The 17,169-nt window shown below is 40.6% G+C and overlaps 1 protein-coding gene across 1 annotated transcript; it reads left to right on the top strand.

Annotated features, from left to right (window-relative positions):
• Positions 1-3,658: 3,658 nt before the first annotated feature.
• BUB3 (BUB3 mitotic checkpoint protein) lies at positions 3,659-14,655 on the top strand. Its single transcript, XM_019714936.2, has 8 exons — positions 3,659-3,799; positions 4,255-4,449; positions 5,009-5,078; positions 7,275-7,426; positions 9,983-10,141; positions 11,460-11,637; positions 11,888-12,104; positions 14,321-14,655. The coding sequence occupies exons 2-8, from the start codon at positions 4,255-4,257 to the stop codon at positions 14,328-14,330; spliced, it is 981 nt and encodes a 326-aa protein (XP_019570495.1). The 5' UTR covers positions 3,659-3,799; the 3' UTR covers positions 14,331-14,655.
• The last annotated feature ends 2,514 nt before the right edge of the window (positions 14,656-17,169 follow it).

The raw sequence follows: 17,169 nt of genomic DNA, 5'->3' as shown, positions 1-17,169 counted from the left end.
GCTAACTTTGGTGGCATTTGTTGCCCGGCGTGTTGACGCGTGGAAGGTTTCCTCACTTGTGAGTGGAGGGACTTGTGGGTGTGCGTTAGAGGAGGGCTGGCTCGCCTCATTTGGAGGGTGGGGCCAGGGTCAGGGGTTAAAGGTTGGGACGCTGGCGCAGCTAAGGCGGTGCACAGGCTGGATACGTACTCCCTTCCACTCCCTGGTACCCAGTCTGGGAGCTGGCTGAGGCTCACGCCGGCTGAATCCAGCTCCTGAGCCCGCGCTGAAAGGAGCAGAGGTGGGCAGGTAGGCCTCGCTGAAGAAGCGAATGCCTCCCTGGAGCAAGCATCTTCCCAGAGCCTGGATCGCTATGGGTTTGGCCGCAGCAGGGCGTCGTGCAACTTGGCTCAACCATTGATACGAGCCTCCTCTCCGAGGGCGCAGGGCAAGAGGGGCGGCGCTGCCTGCACCAGGTAAAGAGCCCGCTTGGCTCGTCCCGCAGCCAGGCGCGACAAGCTTGCGGTCGCGCACAGTTCTCGGGCTGGCGGCACAGTTGTGTGTTCCGCGCGGCGCAGGACCTGGGCGCAGAAAGGCGGCACTTTGGCAGAGGAGGGATCTGAGGCTGGAAACTGGGCAAAGAAAGCGCGAGAGGCAAAGGCTACACTCTTTTGTTGTTGTTGTTGTTTATAGTTTGCATTGTACGTGGCTAAATGGCCGGAGCATAGGCAAGCACGTGCCCGCTCACGCTAGATGGGACGGTGGTGTGCTGCCTGGGCGCCAATGGACTTCCGCGTCCCAACAGCCGAGTTTCGCACCCGGCCTGGGAGGGCGCGTCACTGACAGAAGAACGGCAGAAGTGTCATGCAAATCCCAGAGTCTAGCAAAGTTAGATCGCAGCCACCTGTTCCTTGTAAAACGTAAGAAAAGGAAGCCTGTGTTTAGAGAAGGCCGAGGGTTGGTGTCACGTGGGACGAGCTCCCGGGGCCTCCAGCCTCCAGCCCCGGGCCTCCCAGCCCCCTACGGTCGGTGCAAAACTGCCGGGAGTCCGCAGCACAGAGGCCAGGTTTCATCCTCTCGAAGGGGGAACATTTTTGTGATAGAATTGCCTCTTTGAGAGTAATTATCTGCATTTTGTGAAAGTATACAACACATCTGTAAACCGTCTATGTGACCCGCAATATTCTGTTTCAAATGCTTAGTCTGTTGTTCATTTTGAGGCCTTTTAAAAAAATCTTCTCACGTTAGATTTCATATAAATCGCAGATTATTTCAAGTTGACATCAGAAGGATGTTACCTGCGAATGCTGTTAGTTCAGTTGCATGTATTTCATTTCAACTGAGTTCAATAAATATTTACTGGGCCCTAGTACTTGCAGAGAACTATGCTAAATATTGAATATTCCAAGATGGAAAACAAAAGTGACACTGGATCCATTTTTTCTGATTTATTTGATACACATATTTTATTTCAATGAACTTGTCTCTTTCCAGATGACCCACTTTAAATTGTTTCCTCAAAAGTTGCTACTTGCATATTCCATGCAGAAATAACCAAATTGCTTTCAAGGAACTGCTTGTATAGGAATATTCCATCCATATCATTTTTGTCTGCATTTCAATAGATTGCTTTGCTTTTTTCCCAAGAGGTCAGGGTTTTTAAAGTATTAGGTCACTATATCCTCCTTAGGAGACTTTTCTTACAGGAAGTGGTTTCCTGTAGCCACTGTAGTCACTTAAGGGCAAAGTCTTGCCCTGAAGATTTCAGGGATGACCCTTTTCCAGTTTGTCATATAGTGGCTATTTCACTCTTTTTACTAATCCAGAAATTAGTAGTCAAAGGTGATCCAACAGTGTAGTTTCTAGGAATTCCTCTTCTCACTGGCAACTAAGTAAGAAAACACATGCACACACACACACACACACACACACACACTTTGCTTTTGGATATAAAATGTTGTTTAATAATCCATTGTGTCCAGATTTCCTATCTCAAGACGATCAATTCATTTGAATAATCAGCAAAAGAATCAGCCTCCTTTCAGGTTCTAAACTGGATTTAGAAGATTGACGTTTCTTAAAACTCAAATCGAGTCCGGCTGCAACTGCCTGCCTAGAGGGGCCTGAATTATACACACACTGGATAATGAAATACACTTAGATTTTATTAGTGGATAATTCATGTTCAGAATCTCAAAACACTGATAGAATTAAATAAACAACTGGGAGAAGGAACCAAATACAATTATTTGGAGATAAAATTATTTAACCAAAGTTAGAATGGAGACAAGGCACTGCATTTTTAAATTCTTAACCTGGCCATTACCTCGTTGAAAGAGAAGAGAAAGAACCAAGTATGAGGATTACTGAGATGGGAGGCAAGAATCTGTCCTTTTAGCAGTGATATCATCAATACAGTGAGGAGAAGGGTGGTTGGGTGTGCATTTACTGTGTCAAAAATTATAAAAGATGTGCACCTAAGTCAGCATATGTGAATGAATAAAGACCAAACTTTTTTCTCTATTAATGTACCTTAAAAATTAAACATTTCAACCTCAACAATTTCCTCTCACTTCAGTCAAAGTCACGTAATAAAATAAGATTTTTTTTTCACAAAAGACAGTGAAAAAGAGTACTGATAGTGTGGGTTACATTGAAAATTTTCACTGAGTTTTTGATATTCAAAAGTAACTGAGTCACAGCATTTTAGTTACAAATTAAGTATTGCTTTTCTTTCATGGAGATCAAATCATTTCTTATTATGGAAGCAAGCTTCTTGATTCTCCTATTTGTGGAGAATTCCAGAAACAAAAAATGGAGCAAACTGAGCGTGCAACTCTAGGGAGTTGTTGGGGTGTTGGTGAGGTGAACAGGAAGAAGCTTGGAGCTGTCATTTTAGGACCCCATTTAAACATATGTCTAAAGGAAGTTTTTGAGCTTTAACACATTGCAAGTTGTTTTCCAGTCTGTCCACTTATCCGGATAGAAGTTCCTCCAGAGCAAGGACTGGTCTGGTTAATGCATCTTTCTAGTCTCTCACCAGGTCTGGCACACAATGGGCCCTCAATAAATGTTTGTGGAAAGATGGAATTAAGAGATAAAGCATAGTATAAAGAAAGATGAGTTTCTATGAGAGCAATAGATCTTAAGACAATGGGAAACATGAGACCCTGGTTCCCATGCGGAAATTCCAGGAAAATGAGAAAAATTCGGGACAAAATAATGCAATTAATTAAATATGTCCTTCACCACTCCAACTTTTGGTTAACTTCATAGGCGTATGTACGTCTAGTGGCAGAATAATTTAACTCTATAGAAGTATTGACCAGAATGGGGTTCTTGTGTCTACGAGATTAACTCAGACAGTGAAGAACCCAGGGTGGAACTGGAAAGAGCACCTTTCGCGCCTGCTATTCAGAGCACAGGCTGGGCTTCGGCCTCAGGAAGACTACATCTCCCAGCCTGCTGCACACGCGCCGGGAAGATGTGAGCACAGTCTTGGCGCGATGCTCCTTGGGAGTTGTAGTCTTCACTCATCTAGCATGAGCCGGGGAGCCTCAGACATGTGGTAAAGCTAGACCACGTGATCGGAAAAGCCGCGGTTTGCCTTTGAGCCGGAAGAGGATGACTGGGTTGACCGACGGCGGCCCTCCGAGCGGACTAATCGGAAGCCTAGAGTGAGACGTTGGCGTTTGAAATCAGCCAATGGCAGGCATTCGCTGGAACTTCCTCTCTGCCTCTTTCGCCCCGCTCGCGAATGCTGAGAGGGAAGCTAGTCGGCGGCGAGCGTCTGCGAACTTGTTTCTGAGGGGAACCCAAGGTAGCGGGGAGAGGCGACGGGGCGCGGAAGCGGGCGCTCCCCGGGTCCGGCGCTGGCGGAATTGTTCCCTGGGAATGTGTTTCGCTTCCATCGTTTTTCTTTTAGGAGCATCCAGGGCCGGGGGAGGGGCCGAGATGGAGGAGCCCGCAGAGGGGAGGGAAGCGGAGGGCCAGGCTGAGGGCTGAAGTTAGGGGTGCGGAGGCGCGGGCCAGTCGGGTTGGGGCGCTTCAGGGGCGGCAGGGGAGGGGGTCAAGGGGGCCGAATCCCCACCTTGGGGGAGGGGGCGAGTCCCGACCGTGGCGGGCGCGCGGGCTTTGCGCAGGCGCGGAGACCCCGTCGTCGACGTTTTCTAGGTCCTTCCCTTGTGGGGCTCCCCAGCACTGCCCAGCCATCAGTCAGCCCAGCTCTGCGACCCTGGGCCCTTCGGGGTCTCTGACTGGGCGCTTGTTCCGTAGATGACCGGTTCCAACGAGTTCAAGCTGAACCAGCCGCCCGAAGACGGCATCTCCTCGGTGAAGTTCAGCCCCAACACCTCCCAGTTCCTGCTGGTCTCCTCCTGGGACACGTCGGTGCGCCTCTACGATGTGCCGGCCAACTCCATGCGGCTCAAGTACCAGCACACCGGTGCGGTCCTGGACTGCGCCTTCTATGTAGGTGTCCTCGGTTTCCGGTTTTGCTCTCTTTGTGTATTACGGTTTCCCACGTTAATAGCAACCCTCCTCCAGTGATGGGCAGAGGCTTGTGTCGGTGGAGTCATTTGGACAGCTCATCACATTTTCTCGAACATTTGCCTTGAGCTGGATACTGGTTTTTGGCGTTGGGGACATGCAAACGTCGGAAACTCGTTGTCCCCTTAAAAGTGGAGTCTAATGGAATAACTCTGCAAACGGTTTTGACATGTGATAATTGTATTTGAAATCTGCAACAAGACAATAGAAATTGGCTGTCTTATTAGACGGAAGGTGTATTTATTAGTAAGTAGGAATGCCTGCTTGTTCTTCAGCCAGGGTGGTGAACCGTTCTTAACTCCCTGACAGTTTCTGTGATCACTGACTGGCTTTACTTTTTGTGCTTTGTTTGTGTTTACAGTGAATAGTTGAGCCCAGTGTACATCATCTGTGCATAAACTGAACAGTTGGCTGTAGAAACAGGAATTTTGAGACACTTTCTAAAACCCTGTTTCAGATGACTTAAAATTTTATTTTGTAGGATCCAACGCATGCCTGGAGTGGAGGATTAGATCATCAATTGAAAATGCATGATTTGAACACTGACCAAGGTAATATGGCCACCTTTCACCAGTTTGTTTTCTCAGCTAGTGTACTAGAGTATAAATGTTTAGGAAGAGTAGTTTCTGAATTGCTTAATTCCCAAGTTTCTTAGACATAAGCAAACGTGACTTGTATTTAGGAATTTTTTTGTTTAAATGATAACCATTAAGTTACTGATCACAAAATAGTGTGCATGTGTTTTTTTCAGTAAAGCAAATTCTCATCTCTATCTCAAGTGTTTACGTGAAGGGACACTTAAGTCTGACGTTTCCCTTGTCCTCAGAAGTGGACTGGACCTTGAGTTGGTGTACTTTCATTAGGGTTTCCAGGACAGGGCTGATGTTTTAGAGTTCTCTTCAGAAGCTAATTTCGTGTGGACTGAAGGAAGATAGGTTTAAAAAAAATCTAATGTTATAAAATAGCCAATCCTGCCCGGGTACTGTATTAATCCTGTTTGTATCATTATTTAGCGTAGGATATGCTTCAGTTGGATGAATTAACAAGATGACACATTTTCTTTTAGTTAATAATTTCTTAAAGGCCCAGCTACCCCCAATTTTTTTTTCAGTTATAGTTGATAGTCAGTATTACTTTATATTAATTGCAGGTGTACAGCATAGTATTAGGTTGGTGTAAAAGTAATTGCAGTTTAAAAGGTTGAAAATAATTGCAAAAACTGCAATTACTTTCGCACCAACCTAATCGTTAGACATTTATATAATTTATGAAGTGATCCCCCAATAAATCTACTACCCGCCTGGCATTATGCATAGATATTATGTTATTGACTATATTCCCTGTACTGTACTTTACATTCCTGTGACTATTTTTTAACTACTAATTTGTTCTTAATCCCTGTATCTTTTTCGCCCTGTTCCTCAACCCTCCTCCCAACTGGTAACCATCAGTTTGTTCTCTGTATCTATGAGTCTGTTTCTGTGGTTTTTTTTCTTTGTTTCTTCTTTAGATTCCTCCTATAAATGAGATAATATGGTATTTCTCTCTCTCTCTCTGCCAGACACCCAAATTGTTATGGTGACTTTGGAGCAAAGCAGAGATTGTAATGGAACCCAAATGCACAAACTCTAGGGGAGCTGTTTTTTGTCTGTTTGTTTTTTGGTATATGCATACATTAGACTAAGGTGTCCTTGAAGGAGATGGTAAGGCACAGCGGTGACTAGGGGGTATGAGTTGGACAGTGGGAGGATAGGCACAATGTTTTGTCACAATAACTCAATCAGAAGAGGCTTTTGCACAAAAGTCACTTTGTCATGTCACTTAAAACTGCAGATGTTCAGTTTTGTTTGCTAGCAGCTTAATCGACATAAATTAGTCTGCAGGTTTAGGTCCTATTTGTTCAAAAACTTAGGAGGGAAAAAACACTGAAAAGCAAACAAAGATTTTCGATATTAGAGACCATAATTAAGGGGATTAGCTATTTAGTCTCTGAAGGTCATTGCTGAACTTCATGAGATTTTTCCTGTTTAAATAGGTAGTGTTCCTGTTTGAAGGTCAACACCACACATGTTGTTTCTTGCTGTTTTGGGCATAGATTCTGGCACATAGTAGACATTCACTAGATGTTAGTTGAATGAATTAATGAGACAGTGAAGAGTTGAAATTAAAAGGAAAGAAATTGTGTGTTGGGAATTTGACCATGAAAACGAAGTGGATTTATTCATCATAAGACTCCGTGCCTTCCTTATTTCCAGATCTCAGATAATCTCTTACCACTTAAATAAGTTTCTTATAAGCATTGGCTTAATTTGGTAAGTTTTACCCAGATCCAGACCAGAGTTACCCACTCATTTGTTCATTCAGCAGGCATTGAGCATACCTACCATGTATCAACTTGCACTAGATACAGTCAGAGCTAGAGTTAAATAAGGTTCCTGATTTAAAGGAATCCAGAACCAAGTGAGGAAAGAAAGGAACACAGATATGCCATCATTTTAATGTGGTCTGAAATTCAAGTCAGCCTTTGATATGTACTGTGCCTGTGAATCATACTGTGCACTGTAAGGTGGGCAGAGAAGAATGGATGACTTGTAGTCATGGAGAAATTTTTCTGTGTGCAGATATTTCCATAGAGTTGGTGGGAGTGGATTCATAGTAGTCGAACGCACGTCTTTCTGTTGTTCACTTGAGGAATCTTTGTTTAGTAGATTTAGTAAAACTAAGTGTTCTTTGTTTTTTTCCTATAGAAAATCTTGTTGGAACCCATGATGCCCCTATCAGATGTGTTGAATACTGTCCAGAAGTGAATGTGATGGTTACTGGGAGTTGGGATCAGACAGTGAAATTGTGGGATCCCAGAACTCCTTGTAATGCTGGTACCTTCTCTCAGCCTGAAAAGGTAGGCACTTTATGTTTATGACAGGAAATATGGTCCTTGATTTGCTGCATGCCTGATGAATATGGTATTGCATTTAGAGATTAAGACCTGACGAATTTATTTTACAAGCCCAAATACCTAGAAATATTTTGATGCAAAAGAAAATGTTGTCCAACTTTTTCCTGGCAGCTGTCATGTTTGTACTGTGAGTACGAGCTTAAATAATAAATTTCCATGTATTGTTAATACTTTAAATCCCAGGCCTCAGAAGCAACTCTATTTTTTCAGAGAAGTCATTTAGCAAAGACCGTTCAATTGTCTTAAATTGGGTTTGACGTGCCCAAACCAGAAAGTGGGATGGAGCACTCCATTTTCACTTACCACCCGAGGTTTCATTTGAGTTTACTGTTAAAAGGGTTTAAATGGGTTATTTCAAGTTTAAGGAGAAAGTTGCTCATATTCCCTGGCTTTTACCAGTTATTTATTTATTTATTTATTTATTTATTTATTTATAATTAAATTTATTGGGGTGACAATTGTTAGTAAAATTACATAGTATTTATTTATTTTTAATACTGACATGTAGTTTGAAGACTAGTGGGCGAAGCTTCTTAAAACTGAATCTTTGTGTATTCTAACTTTTTATCTGTACAGTGAAAGTAATGGGGCGTCCTTGCTGTATCCTCATCAGACTTTAGGTGGTAGTTAATTTTAAAGATTGATTGTTTTAGCAGTTTAAAAGTATCCTTAAGTCTATTTTCTCAATGTAAATATACTATTCAGTTCTGTTAGCCATCATTATATACTGTAGTGCATCCAAAGAGCCATTATTTTTGTCACATCACAGTCGAAGCTACTCCTGGCAAGACCTTTGTTCAGAATAAAATAATTGCATTGTTTCTAGTTTTGATTTATGGTTGTGTGTAACATGTTAAGAGTTGTGATAAATTGCTGACAGAATATCATATAATAGACAGCCACACTGAATCAAGCTGCTTATTGGTTCAGCAAGGTTCATTATGTCACTTTTTTTAATACTTTCTTTGATAAATGTATATACCTAGTCAGTAGCATGACAGTGGTTTCATTTGATTTACGATCAATGGGGATAGAAAGCACTATTAGAATCTTGTGTGTCACCTGTATAAAGATTTAAGATAAAATTCCCACTCTGATTGTACTATGACAAATCGATTTCTTTCTGGATTTTGTGTTTTTTAAGTTTGGTGTTTCATGTGTCTTAGGTTAATTTCTATTTTTCTACAAACATTTTGTTTTCTGAGTAAACTGGTAAACCTTATATTTTTCTTATTTAAATATGTCTGTATTAAATCTACTGTTTCGATTTTTTTTAATTCCTTGTTTTTTCTTTGGTCAAAATAGTTGAATTTTAAGGCCAGATTGTGGAGACTATCGGGTGTTATACTATTAAGCCTAACTTGGTTTTTTTTGGCTGGTGATACGTAGTTAACACATTAGTGATTACTAACCGTATGGTTTAATTACTGAATGTTAAAGAGATGTCATACCATGTTATGGAACCTCTTCATTTTTTTATAATGATTCTTCAGGTTTTAAAATTCTAAATCAGATTAAATTAGAGTTGCTTATTAATTGAAAGTAATACAGCAATAGTTAGGTATCTGAAGTCTAGATTAAAAAAAATTTAACATGATCAAAAAAATACATTTTGCCACCATTTTCATGAGTTTGCTGTCTCTGTTTGGTCCCTGAATAACCTATTTGAAAATAACCACTAAATGGTTGCATATAGGAATACTATGGTTTATTATAAAGGAATTTTTTGTGGAAATGGTTTTAATATTGAAGAAAAATCATTATGAAGGCAAAGATAAATACTTTTATGGGAGAATGCACTTTTTAAATTTTCCCTAAAGATGAACTGTATCTTAGAGTGTTTACTATGACATCAGGGCATAAGAATTTGCTTTGTCATGTGCCAGACCACCGTCCTTGTCTTTAATTTTGAGTTTGTATGCTACCAAAGCAACTAAGCAGCTAATTAACGATGCCTCCCTCACTCTTCCTGGAAAGGCCTTTTATTTAGTGTGACAGGTGGGAAAGTCAAGATTTTTAGAGTTACAACATGAAATCTCATTCCAAAAGGTGGTTATAGAAAAATAACTTTGAAAATGATTGTTTTGTGAAAAGCCAGAAGCCCCTTGAAAGGTATCTTGAATTGTTTTATGGGTTTATTGTGTCCTTTTTGAGTATTTTTTACTTTTTTATTGTCACTAACTGAAACAGGGCTGGAAAAATTGTTTAATAATTTGTTTTAGTAGTGAAGCGAATTATATCTTCAAAAGTTTTTACAGAATTAATGACTATGTACATATTATATGGTACTTGGTTAAGTATTAAGAATACCTTGGGTTTATTGTTTTGTGTGAATTATTTGGTTTGTGTAACTGTAGTACTTGAAATTTGGTACCTAATATTTGAGGACCTGATCAGCTAACCTTTTATGGTTTTATGATTAGTGGACTTTATTTTGGGGCACAAATGTCATTTTGGGGCAAGTAGATGATTTTTACAAGGTTTGGTCTTTCTTGAAAGGTGTATACCCTCTCAGTGTCTGGAGACCGGCTGATTGTGGGCACCGCCGGCCGTAGGGTGTTGGTGTGGGACCTGCGGAACATGGGGTACGTGCAGCAGCGCCGGGAGTCCAGCCTCAAGTACCAGACGCGCTGCATCCGCGCATTTCCAAACAAGCAGGTATGGCCCTCGTACCTTTCCCCCTTCTTTTTGGAATTTGAAAATAATCTGATCTTATATAATAATGATTTTGGTTACTGCCTTTTAAAAACTTTGCTCCCCTCCACCCCTTTTTTTGAGTGGTGATTTAGAATGTGCTGTTAGGTGTGCTTTCTACATCCTTGTGTTAAAAGGTAGTGCGTTAACCCAATTTTAGAGAAGACCTTGATGTTCAGCGATGCTGCGTAATCTGGCAGTGGTTTGAGTAGAGGTCTTCTGATTCCTTGGTGATCCTCGTCCAGGATACTTGACAGACATACAGTACTCAAGGAGAGTTTGGCAGATACATCAGTTTACAAGCCAGCGAATTCAAATTTGAATCTGGAATTTGCTGTTCTCTCTCTGTCTGTCTTTTTTTTTGTGTAACCCTAGTACTAATAGAGTTCTTTAGCCAGTCTAACAGAGCAGAACTTGGATTTTTTTTTTTTTTTTTTTTCAAGAATGCCACTGGGGTTAGAGAGGCACTGCCCTTCATATAATGACTAACTCTTGATGTACGGGGTGGGTCATCCTTCCATCATCATTGTTAAATGAGCTTACCCTGTTGATGAGTGAGCCCCTTCTCCCTGCAAGTGCTTAAAATTCGAAGGGGTGGTGTGGTCAGCTGCTATATAGGAATTTTGCAGGAGGAAAAGTCATTAAAAATAACATATCTTGGAGTCTTATGGCTGTCCTTTAGTGGTTGTGAAACTTGAAGCAATTATGTCAATTATTCTTTTGGTCCTTTGTCTTAAAAGGCTAGTACCTCAAGTGGTGATCACGGTTTTTTCCAGAGTATGGTAAATTTCCATTGATAATAAGGAATTGCAGTTTCTTGCAACTTCAGAGATTTAAATACATGATTAAAATATGCTTGCATTTATAAATCTTTTTATGTCTTATATCTAAAATTTTCTGTCAGAATGCATCTCCAGTTTACAATGGAAGTTTAAGATTTTTGTTGTTGTTCCATAAGTAGTTTTTTAGGAATAAATCTTTTTCATACTTTGAAGAATTAAAAAGAAATAAAGTACAGATTTCATATTTATCTCTTTGACATAAGAAAAATAAATTATAGCCTTTTTTGTTTTTTTAATAAAACAAGTATTAGTGTTCTTAAACTTTTACAATTGTCATAACTATGTTAGTACAGCTTAAGCAAACACTTTGTTAAAACCTGGCCATGTTTGCTTTTCTTTTTTGAAGTAATTTTCTTTAGTGTGGGTTGAATTTGGGAATTAGTGCCTTATTTTTGGAAGCTGGATTCACCAGTTTTGGCCTTTTGGCTCCCTCTTGGCAGGGTTATGTATTAAGCTCTATTGAAGGCCGAGTGGCGGTTGAGTACTTGGACCCAAGCCCTGAGGTTCAGAAGAAGAAGTATGCCTTCAAGTGTCACAGACTAAAAGAAAATAATATTGAACAGATTTACCCAGTCAATGCGATTTCCTTCCACAACATCCACAACACATTTGCCACAGGTAACGTATGGCATGCTAACCTGTACCTAATCATTAAGATAGCATCATTGTCCTGTTGGACACTAGACGTACGTAGGCAGAGTTGTTTTTTTTTTAATTGTGCTTGCTTTGTATGATATTTAAGGGGGGGAAAAATCTGGTACATTACTCCAGGAAAATTTACCTTCTGTGACCTTAAAAACTGTTTGTTCATGTTTTTTTCTGTATCTGTTTTTAAGAACCACTTTAACTCTTTCAAAATTACTTGCAGGTGGTTCTGATGGATTTGTAAATATTTGGGATCCGTTTAACAAAAAGCGATTGTGCCAGTTCCATCGGTACCCCACCAGTATCGCATCACTTGCCTTCAGTAATGACGGGACCACACTTGCAATAGCATCATCATATATGTATGAAATGGATGACACGGAACATCCTGAAGATGGTATCTTCATTCGCCAAGTGACAGATGCAGAAACAAAACCCAAGTGAGTATGCTTCACCTGTATTTGAGCCTTTTCTTGCATTCAACCCAGGATTTATTAATTTTTCTAAATTCATGAATAGCATTGTTGATGCCTGCTCGATATTACAGCTGACTGTAGGGCTGGAGTTGATTTTATCTTGTTCTCCCAAGCTTTCAATATCCGTAGGTTGATAGACGTCTGATGGATAAAATTGTGCCTAGTTGTTTTGTGGAGAAGAATGTCAAACTCTCATTCTTCTTGAATAGGCACTATTATTTGACTCTCTGGAGTTATTACTAGCTCATTGCTTCAAAATTAAGTTGAGGAATTCAAGAATAATTTATTTAAGCAAAATTCTATTTAAGATATTTAAGAATTTGAACATCTAAAAATCTTTCCTCTCCACAGAGGTTGTTTCTTTAATATTTACACAAAATGAATGACCTTCAGGTCTTACTGGAAACCCAGAGTAATACGGCCTTGCCGGGAATAGCAAATTTCCTTAGTTTTGAGTTTTTTGAGATGTCCTTAGCTCTTGGTGTTAACTGTTGACAGAGAGGAACCATTTACATTTTTTGGTACCAACAAGGCAAAGCTCTTTACCTAATGACTTGTACCAGGCTTAAGGGAAAACTGATACTCAGGCGCTTGTTAAACCATAAAAAGCCCCACCTCGGGGCTTGTCCTTGTCCCTCTCTACCCAGGCCCTGGCAGGAAGTCCTCAACAAATATTTATGCAATAACAAATATTTATGAATGTTTTGAGGATTGCAATATTTTTCTGAATTAAAATGGTCTAGTACCGTTGCTAAATTGAGTCCCTGAGAGAGGGCAGCATATTAAATATTCAACATCATGTATATTTTTATGGGTTTGTCTTTAGAAAAGACTGAGCATGTGAAGCCTGTGCATAAAGGGCTGTGTTTGCATTTAATCTCTCACTTTTGTATTTCTTGTCCTGGCCGGCCATTTTGATCTCAGCGCTGTTCTTTTTTTCTTTTGAACTTGTAGGTCACCATGTACTTGACAAGATTTCATTTACTTAAGTGCCATGTTGATGCTAATAAAACAATTTGTAATCCTTAACAGTGGATTTATTACTATTAACAGAGAAACCAGGGGAAAGTACTAATTTTAGAATTATAAGAACCTGAAAATAATGGAAAAGAGGTTTTTACTAATTTTTTTTTTTTTTTAAACAAGGACTTTCTTAAGTGCATGAGATGGTTTGATAGTTTGCTTCATTAAAGGTATTCGGGCAAACAAAACTGGAGAACAGTGAATGCACTTTTGAGAATCAGTTTTGGCCTTGATGATTTTGTTTCCACTGTGGAAATAAATGTTTGTAAATAAATATAGGTAATAAAATCCCTTTGCATTCTTTCTGGTCCTTAAATGGTAGAGCAAAAGGCTCTTGAGCCATTTGTTTCTTTTGCTGGTTATAGTTGCTCATTCTAAAGCTGCTTCAGACTGCCTCATGAGGAGGTTAATCTACAATTAAACAATATTTCCTCTTGGCCTTCCATTATTTTCTGAAGCAGATGGTTCATCATTTCCTGGGCTGTTAAACAAAGCGAGGTTAAGGTTAGACTCTTGGGAATCAGCTAGTCTTCAATCTTATTAGGGTGCAGAAGGAAAACTAATAAGAAAACCTCCTAACATCATTTTGGGACTGTAAACAATTATTTATTAGCAAACAATTGATCCCAGAAGGGCAAATTGTTTGAGTCAGTAATGAGCTGAGAAAAGACAGAGCATATCTGTGTATTTGGAAAAATAATTGTAACGTAATTGCAGTACATTTAGACAGGCATCTATTTGGACCTGTTTCTATCTCTAAATGAATTTTTGGAAACATTAATGAGGTTTACATATTTCTATGACATTTATATAGTTCTCATGTCCATTTCAGTTGCCCAGCCGCTGGTGATTAAGCTTAAAAAGAAAAAAATTACAGTGAGAATGAGATTCATTTCAATATAATGCCCTGAAGCAGAACACAAACTTAGCTTGGCTTATTCTAGGTGGTTCCAAATAGTGTTTTTATTGTCATACTTCTTGTTTTACTTATATGCAAATGTATGTTTCTGAATGGTACTTAGACCTTTACTGAAATTCATTTTATCTATGATGTATTTTTCAAAAATTCTTTTGATACAGAGTAAGGTCTTATTTTTATTAAAAATTTCAGTGAAAACTTAGTGAAAGTCTGAACCCATCTATTTTCTTCATTGCAGGTCCACCTAATCGTCTCATGAAAGTGGTTTCTCTATGGAAAGTTTTGTTTTCCTTCCTACAAATCCGTGCTTTTCCCCTCAAGGATGTGTTAGAGTCATTGTGGACACGTTACTTAGTATGTGCATTTCTCTGTTTTCTGTCTGACACAAAAAACTTGCCTGCGTCCTTTCTTACTGACTTTGTGTAGGGTGGAGTCTGGTGTCCTTGTGCAGTAGTCAGAAGAATTGTTTTTCTCCAGCAAACAGTTGTCTGAGCAGCTTGATCTCTTTTTGTAAAATAATCCAAACCTGTTATTTCCATGCTGTCTAATAAATCAGAGATTCAGAGCCCTTAACTGTTGGATGTTTTTAAATGTTGGTAATTAACGTAATTTACTTTGTGAAAAGGCTTCTGGAGAGCGGAGCTCCCTTTATCAGGGGCCTGGTGGGGATGACATTTTACCTTTAGGTCCACAGTCTCATTTTATTATGTCTATTCTGATGTACATTGGGATTCAGTCCTGGATAAAGGGATCTGTTGGAGTTCTGCCATTTCCCTCGTGCCTCTTTGCTGGATCAGCAGGGCCCTTGAGCCAGCGGTGCAGCTTTATAGGATGGGAGCAGACTGTGTGTGCCCTTTGGCACAATTTGCTCCCAGCAGTGCTGGTGCAGTAGGGCTCACGCAGCTCGGACCTCCCTGTGCTGTGGCAGCCATGGTGCGCACACAGAACCGAATGACAGGCCTGTCTGTACTTATCCATCAAATGCTCAATCACAGTGAAGCCCTTGGGATGGTAAATAATGTAATAGCCAGGAACTAACTGATGGTATTGGTTTTTTAGTGTGATTATGTGCCTTTTGAAGTCATAACCACTTGGTCGAGGACAGAACATAAAAACGTTTAACTGAAAGAGAATTAATATGATATCGTAAAAGGTGACTAAATTAAAGCAGTATTAGGGACCTGTTTTTGAACTTGTGGTGTGGGAGAACTTTTTTTGTGGTTCCACCTGGATGTCCTGTTGTGTTGTGAAACCAAATGTATCTTAACCCTAAATACAAGGTGTGATCAAAACACAATGAATGTTTAAATAAAAAAAATTATTACAACAAAAGACACATTGCCATTAATCCCCCTCAGAATACTCCCCCTCTCTTGGCACATACTTATCTCATTATTCTTGCCATTTTCTGAAGCAGTTCTGGAAGTCCTCTTTTGTGTGTCTAGTTGCGCTGCCTCAATGTCTCCTGAATCATTTTGACTTTGGAGAAGAGCCAGAAGTCGCATGGTGCCAGCTCCGGTGAATCTGGAGCCAGATCCGGTGAATAAGATGGATGAGGATGCACCATAATGTGTTTATTTGACAGAAATTGCCCTACCAGAAGCCATGCGTGACACGGAGCCACTCTTATGACCACAAAATATGATGAATGCTGGCTGCCGAGTGCCATTCAATGGAAAGGCAGGGATCTTCAGTACAGGAAGTGGTGTGTTGAACCTTAGTAACAGTGTGTGGCAAGTTTCAACTTGTTCAGTGCAGTCTGTCGGATGTGAGCTAAGGTTGAGAGAAGGTATGTATTAAAGTGTGCCGTAAATCATCCTGCATCATAACAGCGCTCCATGTCACACATCGGTATCAAAAACATGACGGTGTGTCCTCATCCACCTTATTCACTGGGTATGGTGCCTGTGCGTCTTCTGGCTCTTCCCCAAAGTCAAAATAATTCAGGACCTTGAGGCAGCCACGACAGCACAACTATAGACACTCACGAAAGAGGACTTCCAGAACTGCTTCAGAAGCTGACAAGAACGGTGGGATAAGTGTGTTTGAAGCGAAGCGAGGGAGGGTATTTTGAGGAGGATTAACGGCAAAGTTTCTTCTACTTTTATAAATTGGTTTGATTTAAACATTCACCGTATTGTTTGATCACACCTCATACGTCTCCTTGCCTCCCTTGGGGACCTCTTGACTAGCTCTCTTTCACAGTCTGTTTATGGTTGTAGCAACCTTTTCCCCAATGCCGCAGGTATAATGTCTTAGCGTTTCACTGGTTTCCAGGTACCCACGTTTTCATCTCTGTATTTCTGTTCATCTTTTCTGCTGTTGCTACCCCTCCACCTTAAAGACTCCCCCCACCCACCTGGGACAGTGCCGCAGCCTCCAGTCTCTGCCCCAAGTTTTCTGTCTTCTGGAGCAGTGACCTTCCAACGTTTTAACTGCAAGCCATGTATGATGCATTTGAATCACGGTCTAGAACACACAGGTCAATGCACTGTAACAGAGAAGTTTTATAAAACATTGTCTTCTGTATATGTGATGCATCGTTCGCTTTTTCTTTTTTTAAAGAAATGCTGATTTCGGCCTCCTGAACTGATTTTATAACAAATGCCTTGCCATTTGAACAAACTGCTTTATACCACACGAGACTAAAAAAACTCTTGCTCTTCTTACCATGCTGTGCTTGAGGTCCTCCAGTGTCCCCCATAAGACCGGGTCTTACATTAATTTTTGCTCCAAAAGACGCATTAGAGCGGATGATCCGGCTAGGTCTTATTTTCAGCAAAACACGGTAGTAGCCTTTTAATCACGTCTTAAGAGGGCGAGCTGCTTCCGAGGGCTGCAGATCACCAGGAAGGGACTGCTGTCTGTCAAGTTACTCTCAGAAGAATGGGGGTAGGACTGACCTTGGCTGGGACTTCTGACATAGTGGGTGGACATGTCCTGGTGGCAGCAGTATGTGGTTGACTTCCTTCCACGGGGTAGAAGCTGAGAGCTGTGTGAGCAGGTTCTCCTTTGTTCTGGGTGAATCCAGGCCCTGTTAGAAGGTCAAGGTCAGACTGCCCGGTGTACCTTGCCATTCAAGCCCTG

The sequence above is a fragment of the Rhinolophus sinicus genome, linkage group LG07, assembly GCF_036562045.2.
Source record: "Rhinolophus sinicus isolate RSC01 linkage group LG07, ASM3656204v1, whole genome shotgun sequence".
NCBI lineage: Eukaryota > Metazoa > Chordata > Mammalia > Chiroptera > Rhinolophidae > Rhinolophus > Rhinolophus sinicus.
Note: the sequence above shows the minus strand (reverse complement) of the source record. Positions and strands in the feature narration are given on the sequence as shown.